A 19,461-nucleotide genomic window follows, 5' to 3' on the forward strand; every position below is an offset into this window, starting at 1 on the left:
ACTTTTTCCAATTAATATTTTCACTGAATATATATTTTTTTGTGCTACTGGAAAAATAATCATGAAAGTTAGGCCAAATTTTAGTCTAAATGTGCAATTTTAAAGAATATCATTGCATAGCTTTCTTAATAATTTTGCAGCTGTGAAGTTGTTAAAACAGGATGCAAACACCATGCAATATCCTGCTGGAGGTAGAATTCACATTACTTCAGTGTAGTTGGCTGAATTAATTTCTTCTCATGCTAAAGCACACAAGAGTCTGGGTAGGATAACACTAAGAAGGATACATAATATTCTCAAACCTACAGTAGAAATATGTGAAAGAGATAATTTTTGCATATTTCTTGAACAGAAAAGGGTATAACAGGCAATACATTATTCTGTCAACAATAATGACAGTGGTTTTTTTGCTAAAGTAAATTCAGAATTAGTGAGTGGATGGCTAATGCTGTTTTCACCTTCCTTCTTGTTTTCTGTTGTGGCTTTTGACAGAATTCTAGTTTACAAATGAGGAGTCAGTAGCCGTTTGGTACTATGCCTGCACTCTTGAAGGCTGGTTTTTCTGAACACGTAGTTTCCACTTCTGAATTAAGTACTCCTAAAATTTTTATGGAATAAGACTAAACACATTGTTTATGAGGCTAGTTTTTTCCTCTTCTTTCCAAATTCAAGCTTATTGTGAATTTCGTTATTGCCCCTGACTTTGATCTCCAGTATTTTTTTTATATAACAGGTAAAACACCAATTCTATACCATTTCTCTTTAAATGGAGGAAAGAAAACTGTTGGTATAAATATGAAGTAATAATATGTAACAGCTGTTAGACTTCTACATGTAGAAACCTGATGTGCCTATGAAGCAGTATTAAATTTGTTCAAAGGCCTACTCTGGCTACCATAAAACAATGAAAAATAAATTCTAGAAGGACAAAGTTATCACGTGCTACATGATTTTTTGGTTTAGTTTTGGGTTTTTTCTTTGGTGTTTCCTTTTTTATTTTGTATGGCACACACTGTACATACCTGTCTTAAGAATGAATTAAACTTTTTAGCTGTAAATCAATCTGTCCACTGCTGTGAAAGATGATAACAATTTTTAAAGGTTTGTACAACACCTTTTATTCTCTATACATTAAAACTGAAATATTTTAAATAGTTGCTTGTGAATGGAGAAGTCAGTCTTACATTTTATCAAGTGCTCTTTTCTTCCTGTCTAAGGCAAGGTGCTTTAAAGTACTTCAGGTGATACAAAATAAAAGTTAATTTGTTTCTAAGTCTGCGTATTAATAGCTCTGCTTTTTACGTCTTTTCCCAATTCTGTATTATTGCTGTTATTGGGCTGTGAACAACAGCAGAACTAAACAGGTGAAAATCACATTTCTGAAATTTTGTTGGTAGAGACTGTTAGAAGACTTGGTGAGATGTGATTTAAAGAGAAGCCTGAAGAGCAGAAAGTATGTATGGAATTTGCACATATGGTGTATTTTTCAATTTAAGCCTTTTTGTTCAGTGTTTGCTGTAGACAAACCCATCCTTTTAAACCTAAGGAACTAAAGGGTTTTCTGGATGCTTTATATGAAAAAATACATAAGGGAAGGTTTGAATGGAAATGTAATCTCTGTTAACAGTCCTGTTTATGTAGCACTAGAGGAAAAAAAAAGCTTTTGAGTACACAGCTCTAGGAATAGAAAGCAGTAAATTTTGAGGTAAATATAGTTCAAGAAGAAGTTGTCTGAAATTAATTTTGCAAATCGATTAGACAATTTTGAGAAGCAGTAACAAGCCTAAAATGCTAAAATTACATTAATTTTGATACTGCAAACTGACCAATGTATCCAAAATACACAGAAATTTCTATCCCATCTGGTTTGCCAAGAACTTCTCTTTATAGGTGCTTTTTCTGTTGATGGAATTCCATTGATCTTAAATGGGACTTTCCATTGTTTTGGACATCTGTGTACAGCTCCTTTTGCAGATGGAGACCTCTGTGAATACCAGGGAGAGTGTAGAGGATGGGTTCATTTGCTTTTTTGTCTTTTGTTGTTGCATCAGTGACAAACTGAAGCTGATGTTATACTCTGAAGCTTTTTCTAGATAGTTTTGAGTGTCAGAACTGAGGAATATGTATGTTTGACAAAATAATAATGTAGTGGAGTGTCAATATGTGAAAGCAGTGCAGCTGCTGTTTCCTAATCTTTTATCTTGCTAAAATTATATTCATTCATTTACTCTTGCACCTTAGCTTGATAAGGCACTCATCTCTCCAGGCACATACACTAGATGAACATACACATAAACACAAAATAAAAATATTGGAATAGTTGCAGTAGGGGATAGTAAAAAGGTTGCAGCTAGGTTTTGGGGGATTTAATTCATAATTCTGAGAAACATAGTGCTAGAGCTCTTGCAACTGCTTAAATAAATACAAGTTTTCCAGGCAGTGTCTAGCCAAGTTTGCTGGAGGAGGCTTTGATATAAATAGAGGTTCTAAATATTTGACACAGACTTGTTAGCAAGACATTCAGTGACTTCCAGCTAATGAAGAAAGACATTATAAAAGACATTGTAAAAGTATAACAGTTGCTGTTTTCAGTCTTTGTACTGGGAAACTGACTGCTAGGTGCTCTACAAGAAGTGCAGCAAGCTCAGTCCCCAAGAAAGAAGAAAGTGAGCATAATATTGCAGTGAAAATAAGTAAGCTGTTTAACACAATTAAAATCTGGTTGACACAATCCCAAAAATAACTGGATAATAGTATTACCTGCTAATATTATTATTCTGCTACCAGAATGACTGAGCACATTGGTCCTTCCCATTGAAGTGGAAGAGCCTTCAGGCCATAGAAAGCCTTAAACGACTATCATACCTCTTCCTTTGAATGCCACAGAACTTGTTCCCACGCTGAAATTATACTTGAAAAAAACCCAAAAAACCAAAAAGTTGATTTATGGATTTGTCCTGATATGAGGAGTGTCCTCTTTGCCATTCTTTCCAAGAAGGCCACTAATGGCCATTGTACATCCTGTGTTCTTCTGTAGAGGAACCTGAGAGTAGGTGCATAATAGCAGAGCTGAGCTGCCTCCCTCTTCTCAAGTATATTGACTTTAGAGCTCTGATAATTGCTTGCAGAATTCCCCTGGGATAGGTCCTATTTGCTTTGTCTTGCAGGTTTTTTATAGTTACAAATGTAGGTGTAAGTCGTCAGTTGGTCTTTAAAGGCTGTGGCTATAAGGAAAGTTTAGTAAGTGACAAGAGCAATTCTTACAAGAAAATGAGAAGCTGCCCTTAAGGATTCTGGATTTCACTCAGAAAAACCCTCTATCAAGCTGTGGTGGATCTTGTAGACCTTGACAGATTTATTTTAAGGCTGATGGTGGAATCATATCAGAAATAGAGAATAGGTGCTTCTTATTCTTCCTGCTTGCGAGGTACCCATGCATTTCACATGCTTCTTGGCCAAACTGCAGATGTGGAGTGTATACCCAGAGTTTTCTATCAAGGCTATTAAGGAAATCAAATCAGTTATTCAAAACATTGGCTAGTTTGGGAAACAAATATTGTAGCTATTGTATGGATTTGCTAATAGAGAGCCTTTGCAGTTTTGTTTTATAATTAAAGTGGACAGATGTGGTGAGCATGAGGACCAGTTAATGTTAACTCATTGTTAATTCGTTCCCACTATTGTTTCCATGACACTATTCTATGACATTCCATGATACACTATTGTTTTCAGGAAGTTGTGTCTGGTGAAACTTATTTGCTTTTGGAATACATGTTTCTGGCGGGGGCTAAAGATGTATGTGTATTCCAAAACCAAGTTGTTTTGGATATAGCTGAGAAGACTTCATTGATACAAGTCTCCATCACTGGAGATACTCAAGAACCCTCTTGATGCAAACCTGTGCAGTGTGCTCTGGGATGACCTTGCTTGAGCAGGGAGGTTGGGCCAGATGACCCACTTTGGTTCCTTCCAACCTGATCTAACCTTTGATTCTAAGATTTATTTTAAGCATAAACTTGAATACCTGTGAAAAAAACCATTTAAATAAGTGGTAAAAAGTTGACAAGGTCAATTGTAAACTCAGGTGGCTTTGTGCCATTGAATTTGATTTTATCAGGCCAATTAAACAGTATGTTGTTTTTCTTTTCCTCATTGCAGCCTGTGCTTTCCGTTACAATGGGCTCTCCTTTGTCTACCTCATCTACCTCCTGCTCATTCCTCTGTTTTCAGAACCCACAAAAGCAACCATGCAAGGTAAGAAGTTCATGTCTTAATTCTTCAGAGTCTGTGGTGCACAGAGTACATGCAAAAGCTTTGGTGTAGTAGAGGGTGAAGTCTTGAGTGTTTCCCCCTCGTTAAGTGATCTGACTTGTAATACATACTGTAAATTCCCTAATGTTGTAGTTTTACAATATGCTGGCCTTGGTGCCCAAGGACTTCCAACCATGCTGCCCCAAATTGCATCAGGGTTGTCTGGTAGCACTACTGGGCATTCCTTTTTATGGCATTATTTCCTTTAGAATACTGATGTGGTCTGGGTGAAAAATGAGTTTTCAGAACCCTCCCAAAGCCATCATATCATAGATTGTGCTCTAGGTCTGAATTGGTAGTTAATTATGAGAATTAAATTTGATACCAGATTTTTCATTCAATTGTATTTTAGGTACTTATTTAAAAAACTATCATTCTGGCATTGTATTACTGCCTTAGCAAAAATAACTTAAAAGGCTTGCTTTTAGAGATGACAAATGACTGCATTCAAACATTTATATATCACATACAGAATTGTGCCATTCTGCCTTGTCTACAGCAAGAATGTAACACTTCTGAAAGGGGTATTTACATTCCCCTGTAATGGGGGAGGAAAGGGGTTCTTTATAGGACTGTAAATGGTTTATGTATTTAAATTACAAAGCTATGATTGGTATAGAATCATAGAATTCTTAGTGTTGGAAGGGACCTTAAAGATATCTGCTTTCATGGGCAGAGATGTCACTCACTAGATTAGGTTGCCCAGGGCTCCATCCAACCTGGCCTCAAACACTCCCAGGACTGGGATATTCACAACTTTTCTGGACACGCTGTTCCAGTGTTTCACTGTCTTCTGAGTAAAGAATCTCTTTCTAATATCTCATCCAAACCTGCCCGCTTTTGGTTTATAACCATTGCCTGTTGTCCTGTCACTATCTACCTGCATAAAAAGTCCCTATCCCTCCTTTTTATAAGACTTCTTTTAAGTGCAGAAATGCTGCAATGAGTTCTCCCTGGAACCCTCTCTTCTCCAGTCTGAGCAATCCCAGCTCTTCCAGCCTGTCTTTGTAGGTCAGGTGTTCCTGTCTTTTGGCGGGGATCCATACCAATTGGGTAGGCTCAGCTTATGCTATCTGTGTCAGTAGCTAGTGGAACCAGGAAAAACAGGCCTGAAAAATAAATTAAGCAAGCATAAAAAGTGGGAAATCCCAGTCTTGGTGAGGCTGTCAGTCATTTTTACAGGGGAATATTACAAGGACAGTGTAGGCATGGAACATCAGTAAATGTCCAGCTGTGAGTCAGAGTTTCTCTTAAAGGTGCTGAAGGTATGAATTGAGAGGGAGACTCCTAGGGAATTTGGTTACAGCTGCTCCAATATTTTATTGCAGTTAATATGCTATTACCCTATTGGTTTTGTGTGTTTTACTTTTGTTGCCCCTTCTGTGTGTGCCAAGAGAAGTGTTTGACAGGATAAACAGAGCCATTTTTTAGGTGCCAAGAGTGAGAGTGGAGAGACATACAAATTCTCTTATTTTAGAGTATAAAAAAGGCTATTTGATTATACCTAATTCCTGTGTGTAATCTAGTTTGCACCACTGATGGTAGCAATCTCCTCAGAGGAAAGCACTTTCTTAGGACTTTGAATAGTTTCCCTGTGTGTCACATTGTGTATCACATTGCATTGCACTTCACCTGAATGTCATGGTATGATGTGTTTGTCTGAATTAATTTCATATATAAATTTAGTATTTCTGAGTGTACCCACTTTGCCCACTGTCCCTGTCACATTTCTAAACTGTGTGCATGTGTTTGTAGGTCTATCTTTCTAGGAACTCTTGAGGGTTGTTGTTTTGGGTTTCTTTTTTGTGTCCAGAAGATGGAAAAGAAAGACGAAATATTTAAACCAAACCAGCCAAACCACCAGTAAATCAGAGTCAAAAAATAGATAAATTAAACTTTACTAAAAAAACAACCCAAAACCAAACCAACTCTATGTTTATGTACTTTTCTTGTATTTTTCCCCTAATACTTCTATCACTCAGATAATTTTCCTGAAATTCTGTTTGTTTTGATTAAGTTTTTAAAATTATTTTAAACTTTTTAGCTTTCCACCAATTCCTTCTTTCCTCATCATCTCCTGACACACTCAGCTCTTCAGTCAAAATCTCTGACCAACTTTCCTGTCTCTTGCACATTCATCTGTTTTCCCAGTTTGTCACTTTACGGTTCCTAAACTTATGAAGCTTATCTCCACCAGGCTTACACCAGGGTTTTACAGGATCTAGAATTAGAAATTATTCTGAAATGGATGATATCAGTCTAGATTAATTTAAATTTTGACAGAAACTTAAAAGGTTAGAAACACTGGAGAAAAACTATTATACTCACTCAAATAATTCAGATGGTGTTTAAAGATTAATGAGTAATTTTTTTTCCTTCTTGCCCCCTTAAATATTTAATCTTATTAAAAAGGTTAATTACTAAGATAAAGTAATATTAATCCTTAAATATGAAGTTATAAGTCACTGTCTGTGTCTCTGCCTATGTTCCATGTATTGGTTTCAATTCTAACTGAAGGATTTGTCTCCTAATCTTCAAAAGAGGTTGGTATTTCGCCTGTCAGCATCTTAAAAATAACCTATGGAACACAGGCAGAGAAAACTGTCTAAGAAACATTCATTGCAAATACATTCTTGTCTTCAGGAGTAACTTAAAACTTGACCAATTTTTCAAGCATTGCTAATGGGAACAGTTTTTGAGGCATTTACCTCTATGAATAGGTGGTGAAGCCCTGTGATTTCAGCAGGAATTTTTCTATATAAATTATCTCTAAAATCAGTAACTGATTTGTTACCTATTTCTCTGGAGCTGACAAATGCACAGTAAATAGTGCAGCAGCCTAGTTTCTAACTTCTTTGATTGTGAGATCTTTTATATTAGTGATATTTTCTTCCTTTGTGTCTAATGTCTACTGCAGTTATGTCTTCATCCTAATAAAGGCTTGTACATGATGTTTTTTATAGAAATAATAACACATTACAATATAGATTGGTCCGGTCCTGGGCAAATGGCTCATTTAGCTGTACTAAATACCTGGTTTATGTGGCATTTTTTTCCCCAGTTAGAGATATGAGTTTACATTTAGATAGGTTTTACTTTATTTAATTTGATATTTTTTGATTAACAAGACCCTGTAGCTGGTCATGATGTAAATTAAAAAAAAAAAAAAAGAGGGAGGGAATCAGTTAATTTCACACATGGACTAGGTTTTGCTCAGTCTGCTTATGTTAATGGCAAAAAGCATTTGTTTGCTTCTGAATTAATTCACTGCTCAGGATGACAAAACTTGTATCTCTGTTGGAAAAATGACCTTGTCACAGCACTCAGATCAGTAAAAATGATGTTTTAAAAATGCATAGATTGATGAAATGATGAACTATAATTAAAAAAATTGTTAATTCAGCGTGGCTGAACGACGGTAAAGAAATGGAACAATGGAATTTATTTTGCAGCTATTAAAGGGTTTGTGATTTGCAATAATCTGCACAGAATTGAAAGATACAGAAGGGTTACAGTAACAAATTTGGATCAGCAAATATAGCTGAAGGGTTTTCAGGAGAGAATTGATCCAAGTGAATATGGGAAAAAACTTTATACAAACATGATTTTGAGTTTCGTGTGAGGACAACGCCCCTATGATCACTCATCAATTCTACAAAGCATCTGTTTTACTAGCAGTCTTTCTACTCTCATCTGCACTCGATTTTTCGAGTTTCACCCTAACTTTAAGCACCTGACTTGAGTAATCTGATTTAGATGTTCAAGATAGGAATTGGGTAAACCTATATATTTACTGAACAGAAGATGTGTCCTAATGGTAGTCCTCGAAATTGATAATTTAAGCCTCAAGTCCAAATATCTTAGATTAGAAGCATAATTTTAGACCTCATTTATGCTGCAATGTATTAAGGCTACTGCACAAAATAAGGAGCTTAAGTGAAAATTTTCATGTGATACTCCTGAAAGAGAAAAAAAGATGGTTAACCTCTTAGTTGTAAACTCTTGCGCCGGAAAAATCACAGTTGAATGGGTTTTAGTAGATGAGAAGAATACTTTCTATATTACTAAATCAACTGCTCTCACAGGGCTGCAGCTTTAGCTTTTCAGAATTTCCTGAGTGTTCATACTGAATGAACTCCTGCCCAAGGTACATATGCAGCAAGCACATAAAAATAACTTGGAAAACTCAAACCAAAGAAACCAAACCACCAGTTTTGAGAGTTTAACAGAATTCCTCTTTCTCATCAGCCCTGTTAAAACCATGTCCTGCTGGTGGCAAATGTTATACTTAAAGCTCTATCAACAAAGAATGAAACATTTAAACATTTAAAAATATAACATCCTAATCTATACACTAACACATACATTGGGGTAGTCTGTCATGTCAGCTATTATGGGATGTTGATGTTTGCAATCTTACATCTTTTTCTGTCTCAAAGCTGTGGAAAAAATTCTTCAACTTTTTGATCTTTTCGATTTAAACCAGCTCTAATCATTTTCATAACAACAATGTTATTAACAGGATATGATGGAAAACACAAATAATGTAGCTAATTTGGTGCTTTTAAACATTCTGGTTTTCTTAAATTATCTGCATACAGAATGAGATGCTAGGATGGAAATACAGATTTTGATTTTGGGAGGACTTGTTTGCATGGTTTTTATTGCTTGCTTTGAACGGAAATTCAATTGAATGTGTATCTTAATCTTACAAATCTATTGCTGCATCTGTCCAAGGAGATGTTTTTAGCTCAAGCAGTTGGAGCTCATTACTTTTTGTCTCATAACACTTATATCACCCACTATTAGTATATTATTGTTGGGACATTGCAGTTAGACTACTTCAGATAGAGGGTAACTGGCTGCACTATCTGAAAGTGCAGCAAAAACAGAGATACATTTTGTGCATCTGAGGTGTGTGATTGAAACCCTGTTCACCCCTGCAAGAGGCAGAGCCTGTACCTGTTCACTTATTTCTGATTGTGTTGATGAGCTGTACACTGCATTTTTGTTCTTCAAAAGAGTTTTCAGTCATGTCTGCCAGAATGGACAGACCATAGACCCAGTCATATTCTGATCTCATTATAAATTAAAATGTATGAATTCATTGCAAAGAGAAGGGATATGTTTTAAACCATGTTTAAAACATGTATTTCAATAAAAAGTCTTCATGGTTTTGGGGAGTATAACTGGAGTTTTGACTTTGGTAAATTTAAGGTACTCTATGGTCAATCTAGATTTAGGTTTATGTGATTTGGAGAAGAGTTTCACCCAGTTTTTACCAGCATAACCACAAAGATGATTTGTTCCTTTCTTGGAAAATGATTTATTACCTGTTATCCTTAGGTGACTAATAGAAAGAACTTCAAGCATTAATAGAAATGCATATTAAAGAGAGTAGGAGAACTCTTTGAGTGTCTTTGAAACCACTGAGTTTCTTTGTACTAGCCCAAAGCATCAGCATGAAGACATTTTTATAAGTTTGAAAATGCTGTTGAGCAATAACAAGTGGAATTTCTACTGGATTGGGCACGTGTTTTCTTATGGAGACATGCCAGGCTGCTGCATAAACATCCTTTGACTTAAAACACTGCATCTCAGCTGGGTTTCTCCACTCTCAACATTATCAGGTATTCTCTTGTGAGTGAACAGTGGAGTGTGTTATTTATAATTAGTGGGCCAAATCCAATAAGAAATACCTGTTCTTGAAAATTTTAGCAATGTGGGAGTGAAAATGGAGCCATACCTTTACATTAAGCACTTTCATAAATGCTCTTGTATCTTAAGAGCCTGTGAACATTTCTGTTATTGGTATTGTATGCTTTCTCTCTATTTAGGACCAAAACATTTTCTTAAGAGATGAATTAGAACCCCTTTCAACTAAGTGTGAGAGTGAACTCACAAGAAGCATTGGACTGACAGTGTTGGGTACAAGAATCTTGTATTTTTCTTAAGTTGTCTGTGATAACAAATACTCGTGGCTTTCTTACTGCCTCGTAATGCTATTCCCAAATGGGATATTCCACTCTAAGGATGGGCACTCCAGTGCCTGAGCTATTTCACTTTTTGGTTTTCACAGACTAGACTGTAAGCAGGGATTCCCAGTAAGTGGCTGATTAGACAATGTGTCACCCATTTTCATTATCATGTTTATATGAGCGCTGGCAATGGTTTTGGATCCAGGTATGGCAGAAACTCAGCAGTATGTTGTTTGAAGACTGGAACCAGGGCAAGAGTACAGAAGTCAGGAGGAGAAAATAACTAAAAAAATTTTTAACTTGCAATTAACTGTTTGATTTAGACTTTGTTTTGTGTGGTTAACGATAACATGAGTCTTTAGAAAGATTCAATTGTAGAGAAGGGAAATCAGTCTTGGTAAAAAGGGCAAAAATTCTTCAGAGGCTTTTGAAATAAGATGTCTGGAATTAGACTGGTGTGGGGTTTTTTGGATAGAGGTGGAAATCCTAAATTATACAAGAAAAAGCTAGTTTAAGGAAGGCTGACACTATCACAAACTGTTTGCATTGTAAAAATGAGCACTTTTATAGCTACATTAGATTTTGTATTATTTTATTTATTTTAAAGTAATATTTCTGTTGATGTATTAAACAGCAGTTGTTTTAGGGAAAGAAAAAAGTCAATTTCAGTTGATCTGAAAGTGATCTCTTTAGTTATTTTAATGTTTCAAGTTGATCTTGAGCCTTGCCCTGATCACACTACCCTGGTGATAGTCAGCTTCAGACTAAACATGCCATAATTTAATTAACTTTGTTTAATTTAACTCTAGCCATGACTAAAGAGCAAGAGCTAAGACCAAGCTTCCTTTTTATCCCAAAGTATAGGTAAATTCAAATTTATTACATAGAGAAGTAATTCAGTGGTGTAAATAAGGAATTTTTGTTCTTGGCATTAAGTTTGAAAATGTTCTTGCTTTTTTCCCCCTGATTCATTAAGCTACATGCAACACCTAATGATATCAATATTACTTTACAAAGCTTCTGAAGGTGACTTTTCTAGGTGTCCTTTCTGTTCTTCTGTTTTAAAATAATTGAAAATTAGTCAATTTTCTTCCTTTCCAGGAAGGATATGCAAAATAAAACTTTTATTAATGTTGTCTTTGGAAGGTGAAAGAGTGGAGAAATGGGAATGTAATTGAGAAACAGCATGGTAGATTAGGACAGTTTGCTGTGAGTTAGCTGTCCTCCAATCTAATGCCACTAAAGTGTAAGTAGAAATTTCTGCCATGAGTTTGAATGAGACAAGCACAGAAAATGTCATTTAGAACCTAGCTGTGAAGTTGAGCACTGACAAAAACACTTTGCTGAATGTGCTCACATTGTCAAATTTGGGATCTGATGTAGGCTTACTGTGGCTGTGAAAGGATTTAGAATGACCTTATGTCATGTTCTTAAATTGAGTTAAACAATGAACTTATGAAAATATGTTTTACAAAATCATATAAAAATAGCAGCACCTTAGAATGTATAATACATGTCCATCATGTAGTCCTGTAATCCTAATTCTGATTAATCAGGCCACAGATTTTGATGGAAAGAGAATGGTGCCGGCTATGCCAGGACAGCCAAACTTCAAGACTTTGTTCTCTCTTTGTCCTGAAGCATGAATTTCTCAGACTTAAATTGCCTTTGTTCTTTTTAGTGTGCTTCGTATGCAAATGATTAGAGAAGTGTTACACTTCTATTTTTTTTGTTTCCATGAGCCTTTATTTTTCCTTTTTTGGGTTCATTGGCATAATTTGGTGATTTTATGTGCATTACACACAGCAGGAAGCATGACCTTCCATCCAAGCCAGGAACCTTCTCCCACCCTGCAGTGGGAATGGACCAGCCCTTGAGGCAGCAAAGTTTCCTGGTGACGATTCTGAGACCTCTTGATTGAGCTCTGTCGAAAGCTGTGTGATACAGAGTTAAAAAGGAATAAAAAACGTTTACAGTAGCTGTAAAAAGCTGTAGCTTTTTAGCTCTGTCAATGAGCAAGTAGATTGGAGAGAAAATGCAGGGATATTTTTGAATCTACTTCTACACTAGAGTAATTTAAAAGTCAAAATTACATTTCAGGAAGAAGGTAGGAGGTTGATAAGATCTTAGCCAGATTCAGATAATACTAGAGGAGAAAATCAACATGCAATTGTTATGGTCTGCTATAAATTAGAGAATGAATGATCCTAATAACCATACAGCCAAATATTTCCCTAGGGCATGCAACTTCTTAAACAATTACTGACTTGTGAAGAGTCAGTGTTATTTTAAAATTGGGTTTGGAGGGACTATGGACGTCAGAGTGAGTTAGTCATCACTATTCTTATGATCCAAAATTAACAGAAAATAATCTTCAAGGTTTTCTTAACCTGAAGTGCAACACAAGTTCAGGGAAACTAGATAGTGACTGAAGAGCTCAAGCATTTGGATGTGGTGACATTTTCTGGTAAAAAATGCAACAATCTTTCTAGAACTTCCATCTCAAGCATGGGTGGCTTTTAGAGGTGAAGTCAGGACCTAACTTGCTGACTAACAACTTCCACAAACAACATTAAGAATAAACAGAGTTTGAAAGGCATGAGTAAAAGGGGAATAATCTTAGAGGTCAGAAGTGGTCAGATGAAATAGAATTTGCCAGAAGTCAAGCTGAGTTAAACTACTCTTCCAAGGAAACTGGAACAAGGAATAAAAATGTGTTTGTCTATATGAATATAAAATAATTAAAAACACGGCTTGCAGTAAGGGTGAAGTAGGAATTAAATATCATCTGGGTATGCCCCAAATTTTAGACAGGATTGTGTGCTTCAGTTTTGAATCAGGGCAATGGTATTAAACACAGAGACAAAGGCTAAAGCACCACCTGGGAAAGAGGCTGGAAGAAGAAAACCTACTGTATGTGAGGAAGAAGTAAAACCCAAGGAGTTTAAATGTTAAAGTTTTAAAGACTGCATAATCTCCCTCCTAAACCGAGTGTGATACCCTAAATTGAAGAATGAAAATATTAGTTTAAATACAGAAAATAAGGGGAAGTGCTCTTGCATGTGTGCTCCTGTGATATGATCTCCTGTGAATGTGTATTTTTTCAAATTTTGGAGTATATTCATAAGAGAAGAATAAATAAATATCTTGAGGCTACTGGAAAAAAGAGATTAAATGAAAATGTCTGTTCTAAAAAGGAGTTGTGCTAAGCAACCTAGATAATACTTTGGTAAGGTCAATTCAGAGTGAGTCCCAAGAAGCTGATGCTAATGTACACAAGTAAGATAAAAACAACGCATCACATATATCTTAAAATAAATTTCCTACTTTTTTAGTCTGCAAAGGGAAATTGTCATTTTGAATTTGGATTTGAGGAGAAGGAGGACTTTTTGGGTTAAATGGGGTTGGTGGCACACCATCTAGAAACTGTGTATGCATGGTGGGCCAGCGATAGTTTTCTAGGTTTCAGACTTCTAATGAATAGAGTGAGCTTAAAGACATGTCTAACTACAAAGTGGAATATAATCCTTTTATGAACCAGAATATATCCTGTGGTGATGGGAAGTAGAATAACCCAGCCGATGCCTCTAAACCCACATTACTGAAATCACTTGCCCAATGTCTCCAGAAAACCTGTATATAAATGGTAAGAGTCAGATGTTTGTTGAGGTTTTCTGACCATGTTTTGAGTAGTTTGGGGAGGGTTATTTGGTTTATTTTATATTAGGCTGAGTTAACAGTTGCTGACTTGAAACTGTCTGGTGATTTGGTTTCAGAGATGGACAATGTTGGAAGATTTGGAGTGTTAATGTGGTCATCATAACTGTTTTCAAGATTTCAGACTGTTTCAACAGTCAGAAGAATTATATATAGTCTTAGAGGATTATGATTTGGTTTGGAAAATGAAAGAGTAAAAAGAATATAAAACACATTTTGGGCCTCCCTATTCTCATCTCTCATACTCCTGTATGTTAAACAACCAATTTTTGTCACACTTTCTTACAGGAAGGGTACAAAACCCAGTAAGCTATTAGGTACATTTTTTTATTATTATGGCTGACCTGTATGTGGGAGGAATTCCAGTAAAATCAGTGCAGTTTTTCAAAAGCAGTGCAGCTGTTCCTATTCACTCCAATTTTATTGCCTTGTTTGAAGGCAGTCAAACTACAGAGTCACATCCTGAATCTACTACACCAGGTGATGTCTGAAGAAGCATTAAGAAGTGAGCCTTGGACTGTATTAGACAGTAAGGTAGGTGATGGCATTAGCTTGACTTCTCATTGCAGTGTCTTAGCACCAGCTTTTTGCTATGAATTACTCTCTGGTAGTACCAGAAATTTGTCCACTGAGGTAGACACTACTTCTTTAAAGTTCACACGTAATTTATTTTTCTTCTGTGTTTTCCCTTCTCATTCAACCTTATTTCAAATAGGTTCTTGTCAGCAAGAGATTTGCTCCTCAAGTTAAGTGCTAAGCATGGATTTTATTTTCTTTTACTCTGAATTTCATCCTCACACATGGAAAAGTATGTACTTTTGACAGGAGCTTATTATGACAGAAAATAATACTGCCTTTAGAGCACAGTAATTGGTAGATATTAGGTCTCTTTTATCAGATTTCATAGCTAAGCCTGACTTCCTGTGGATGCTCCTGTGTCTGTAATGGATTTAAATCCAGATTCTGCATCCCCAGGAACTTGGGAAGCCTAAAGTAGAAATCTAGGTTGGTGTTAATTCTTTGCAGATCAGCACTGTACTTTTCTGTCATAGTGAGCCTCAGAGACAATCTCCACTATAAGAATACTGCATCCTTGTATATTTTTCTTTCCTTCTCTTGAAATTATCTACCTTCCTTTCCACTTGTTAGTTGTATGATTTAACAGGTCTTTTTTGTCATCTTTGTGCTCCAACTGCTTTGTTCCTTTCATGAGCACAGAAAACTACCCTTGCTAAGTGGCTGTACAAGAAACTAGGAGGGTGTGACACACAGACACTGTTTATGAATTGCTTTTTTTTTCAAAGGATTTAAGAATTAAAGGAGAACTAGGTAGCAAAGTCTTGATTGTTCACCAGTTGTATTTCTGATTATTCTGAGAAATCATTTGGTGCTGCAGTGATACAGGCCCTGACATCTTCAAGCACATCTAGACAAATGTCTATGTAGTTTGTGTAGATGTGGTGCTCCACTCAGTCTGAGGACTTGTCATGCCTTTGTGGGCTAAGAGTAAATGCTGGATTTGGAACCCATTCCTGAAGACAGGAATATGGAGCTGCTGTTATCATGGAATCATTTAGATTTGAACAAACATTTAAGATCTTCCTGGATCTTAAGTAACCCTGGTTCTAGTGCCTCTAGGGCACATCTATACATCATCTGACTGGAAGGTGCTTCTCTTAATTTCCCTGGTTTTTGCAGCACTGGACACCAAGAGAGGCACAGGGAAGGTTTTCAAATCATTGGCAACTGGTAGGTGGAAGAAGAATGTCCCCTCCTCCTGCTCTCTCCATTGTCTGAAACATCTGCAAGCTGTCTGGAGTTGCAATCACAGGGCCTGAATTGTCAGCAAGAAAACCGCTCATTTACAAACTCTCACAAAGCTTGGATTAAATTTTTCATGATAATGGCTTTTGTCACTACTGTTTATATTTGAATGACAGTAATGTGAGTTGAATTTTTTTCATAAAGTAAATAAATAGTGTTCAGCAGTCTGCTCAGGGCTGGGAGGGGGACCATGTATGTGTGGAGCAGGAGGCAGGAACAAGATGCTGATTCATTTGTCTTTCCATGCCAAGAGCAGCACCTGACAGTAAGCAAGAGGTTGTCCATCAAATATATATGATGTGGACATTTCAAAGGGCTTTTAGAGGCCCCCACAAACATCACTGATCAGACAGAGGACAAAAGTTTTTGGAGTGTTTTTGTTCTTTCTAATGATGTATGTGTGAGGGCTTATCGTGCTATTTCAATTGCAGATCGCTGACATTATGTTGAGAGTGAGATGCCACACATACTTTAAATTAAGTAGGCTTTTTTGTCAACACAGGCACATAAATTGTGCCTTCATAGAAAGCACCCTTTTTTTCAGTTCAAGGATATTTAGCTGGTCATATTTTGCTCACTGCTTTGATTTCTGCAACTTCCGTGGCTCTGGTTTATTGCATCTGTCTTAACTAAAGAAATGTTTTCTGGGAAATAAATAGTTCCATTACAAAGATGTATTCTAGTGAGCAGCTGTTTCACTGTAATGGGAGCCTTAATTGAAAGGATTATTGCAGCAAAACGTTTCCTAGTTGTTTGTCTTGGATGATGATACTTGGAGAAGAATATGATATAGTAGCAAATTCAAAAGACGAATGATATCTGGTTTGCTTTCTGCTAGATTTTCAGGGTAGCTAAGCCTGAAGATCAGTTCACTCCCCTGGGACCAAATCTGCTGACCTTATTTAGGGAAAACTCCCACTAGCAGTGGGAAATTTGCTTCTGTAAGCAGTGCAGGAAGTGCCCTGTAATATATTAGGAAACCAAGTAAGCCCATAAGAAACCAAACAAAAGGCATTTAAAAGCATTCCCATTACTCTTGGAGAGAAGGAAGCAGAAAATTAATATGCACATGCTCCCTAATTAGCATTTAAACCCTAGTCTTAATGTGATTTAGAGGGAGCTGTGAACTCTTGAAAATGAAGCTGTTGGTGCAGATGCAGAGCTAGGTGTGCAGTTTCTCATTACTCAAATGTTTCTGTTCTGCCTCCGGATGAAGCGGGGAACTTTAAAACACATCCTCCTTCCCACCAGCAGATTTGTTAACATCCTGTTCTAATTCAGAGCAGAGACCTGAATCTAGTTCTCCTGTATCACAAGTGCTCTTGGCTAAAACACCTTTTTTGTTATCCCTACTCTTCTTCAAATCCCTCTCCCTAAATTGTTTGATTATTCTTGCAGAACGGAGCTGCTACAGTACTTGGTGCCCTCCGAGCATCCCCACGTTACCTTCATCCAAGGGAGTTTGAGAATCTCGAGCTGCTCAAGGTTTTCTTGAGTTGTGTGAGTGTTATGTACCGGGCTTGTGACTCTTGTGAAATAGGAGCAGCAACTTCATAGATACAGAACTCTTCCCAACCCATTCTCCAATGCCCTAGCTTTCATCCATTCCTCATGAAATATTCATCATCATCATCACCACAGTCAGTACAGTGTCAATTAAATAGAATAATTTTGCTTTGAAGAAGTTAAAAAAACTCATTTAGATGCAAAATACCAACTTTGAATGTTCCATTTTTTAAGAGAAAATGTAAACCCACAAAAATTCTTTTATTATCTTGTTTTCATATGTAACATGCATGACTCACTTTGGAGCTGTTTGTTATTGTAAGAAAAAACAGTGTGCTACATTTAGTGGTTTTCTTAAGATTATTTAAAATATTGTTTAAATAACAGGGCTTAGTAGATTTTCAGAAATCCTCACTTTTTCAGACCATTTCACTATAATCTTGCTTCACATAACTTGGCTAGGAAAATAAGTTAAATCTCCTCTTCTGAAATCTCTCAGCGAAGAAGAGTTTTTTGCAGAACAAAACCCAGAAAGACAGGGAATGAAATTTTCATCACAGCTGTGCATTACTTGTCTGGTATATATTCTATACATTTGCATAGAAGAAAAAAATTAAAAAGTAAAAAAATCAGATTTGGTAAGTTTGATAAGCAAAACCATTTAAAAATTGAGAAAACCATTTTTAGCATTTTATTGCTGTTTTCATTCAGTTTATGAAAAAAGATTGATTGTAGAAAGCAAGAAGTGGGAATAACATAGGATTCAGTGTGTTAAACTTGAGGAATAAAAAAGCTTGAAAATGAGTGAAAGAACAAAGGAAATCATAGAATTTTGTGGCCAAAAATTTCATTTTTCTTTTCATTAAATGTTGTTAAAAGAATTTTAATAGGGGATTTGGGTTTTTTTAGGGGAGGGAAGTACTTGTGAAGAAGAATTTTCTACTATCATGCTGGTAATATGATTCTTGTTCACGAATCTAAAGAAATTTATACCTACTCTGATTTTTTCTCTTTTTATTGAGGGAGATATAAAAGAAGATGCAGCAAAAAATAGTGGAATAATTAAAGTCACACAGAGAATAGTCTCATGTAAATGAAGCCGTAAAATAAACAGTAGCTACAATACACAATCCTTCAATTTTTACTTCATTTAAAAAACTCAGTCCTTTGTAAAAACAATGAATGGGTATGCAAGGAAACACAAGATTAGTTAAACTTACCTTTTAAATCCTTTCTTTGTTAATTCATAAAATTCTGTGGCAAAGCTGCTGAGGTCATTGCCTTCCCCTGTCTCACACAGGGCTCTAACAAATTCTGAGCCTGTTCTTTAATTGATCTTTCTGGGTGCCCTGTGATTAAATTCTGGGAAATTACTGAACTATGAGTCACATCATAAAAACTAATTAGTGGTTGGTTGACAGTTTGTCTCCCAGCTGAAGCCTCCAAGTTTCCCTTAATACCACATCAATATATAGGTTATTGCTGGCAAATAGCTTGAGTTTATTTTGTAGAAGAATGTTGTACAAAGTCACAAAGTTTATGTTGGATAGTGCTGCCACTAAAACAGCTTTGTTTGAATGGGGCATACTGTCCCTCTTGGCATCATTTCACTGGCCTTACTGCATTGAAGCATTGGGGTGAGTGGGAAAAACAAGCTTTTGAAAAGAAGACTTTTTAAAAAGAAATAATTTGCTGTTGAGTTTTGGTTTTGATGCAGCTTTGTCCTTCAGCAGCTGTCTTTTGCCAGGATCAGAATCGTGTTAGAGGAATCACTTCTGCAAGGTGGCACTGTTGTGTGCTCCTTCAGGGCAGTCCCTTTTTCTTCTCCTCTCCATGAGGACAAATGACAGCAGACACACTGCACGGATCCTTTGGGGTCGGGTTCTGGCACACAGCAAGGGGAACTACAAGCTGGGGAAGGACTGTTATCCTGGATGGTCCTTTGACTGTTAGGTTAATGATACTGTGGTCCACTAGGTTTGAGTATTGCCTGGCCTGATACTGCAGGTGGTATCCAGGTATCAGCACTCTAGTAGGGTGACCTTGCTGCGTTAAGTGTTCATCTTTCAACAGAGAAACAGGGCTGGAGAGTTTGCTGTGGGAAACAACTTAAAAACTGAAGAAA

General features: G+C 36.5%; 1 protein-coding gene across 1 annotated transcript in view; it reads left to right on the forward strand.

Annotated features, from left to right (window-relative positions):
- Positions 1-19,461, forward strand: part of PIEZO2 (piezo type mechanosensitive ion channel component 2) — a 290,144-nt gene that overhangs the window by 46,717 nt on the left and 223,966 nt on the right. The window contains exon 2 of the mRNA XM_041477660.1: positions 4,159-4,254. Coding sequence (XP_041333594.1) covers positions 4,159-4,254 — 96 coding nt within the window. The remainder of the gene's footprint in view (positions 1-4,158; positions 4,255-19,461) is intronic.

Source organism: Pyrgilauda ruficollis, unplaced genomic scaffold, assembly GCF_017590135.1.
Source record: "Pyrgilauda ruficollis isolate IOZ18807 unplaced genomic scaffold, ASM1759013v1 scaffold41, whole genome shotgun sequence".
Classification (NCBI taxonomy): Eukaryota; Metazoa; Chordata; class Aves; order Passeriformes; family Passeridae; genus Pyrgilauda; species Pyrgilauda ruficollis.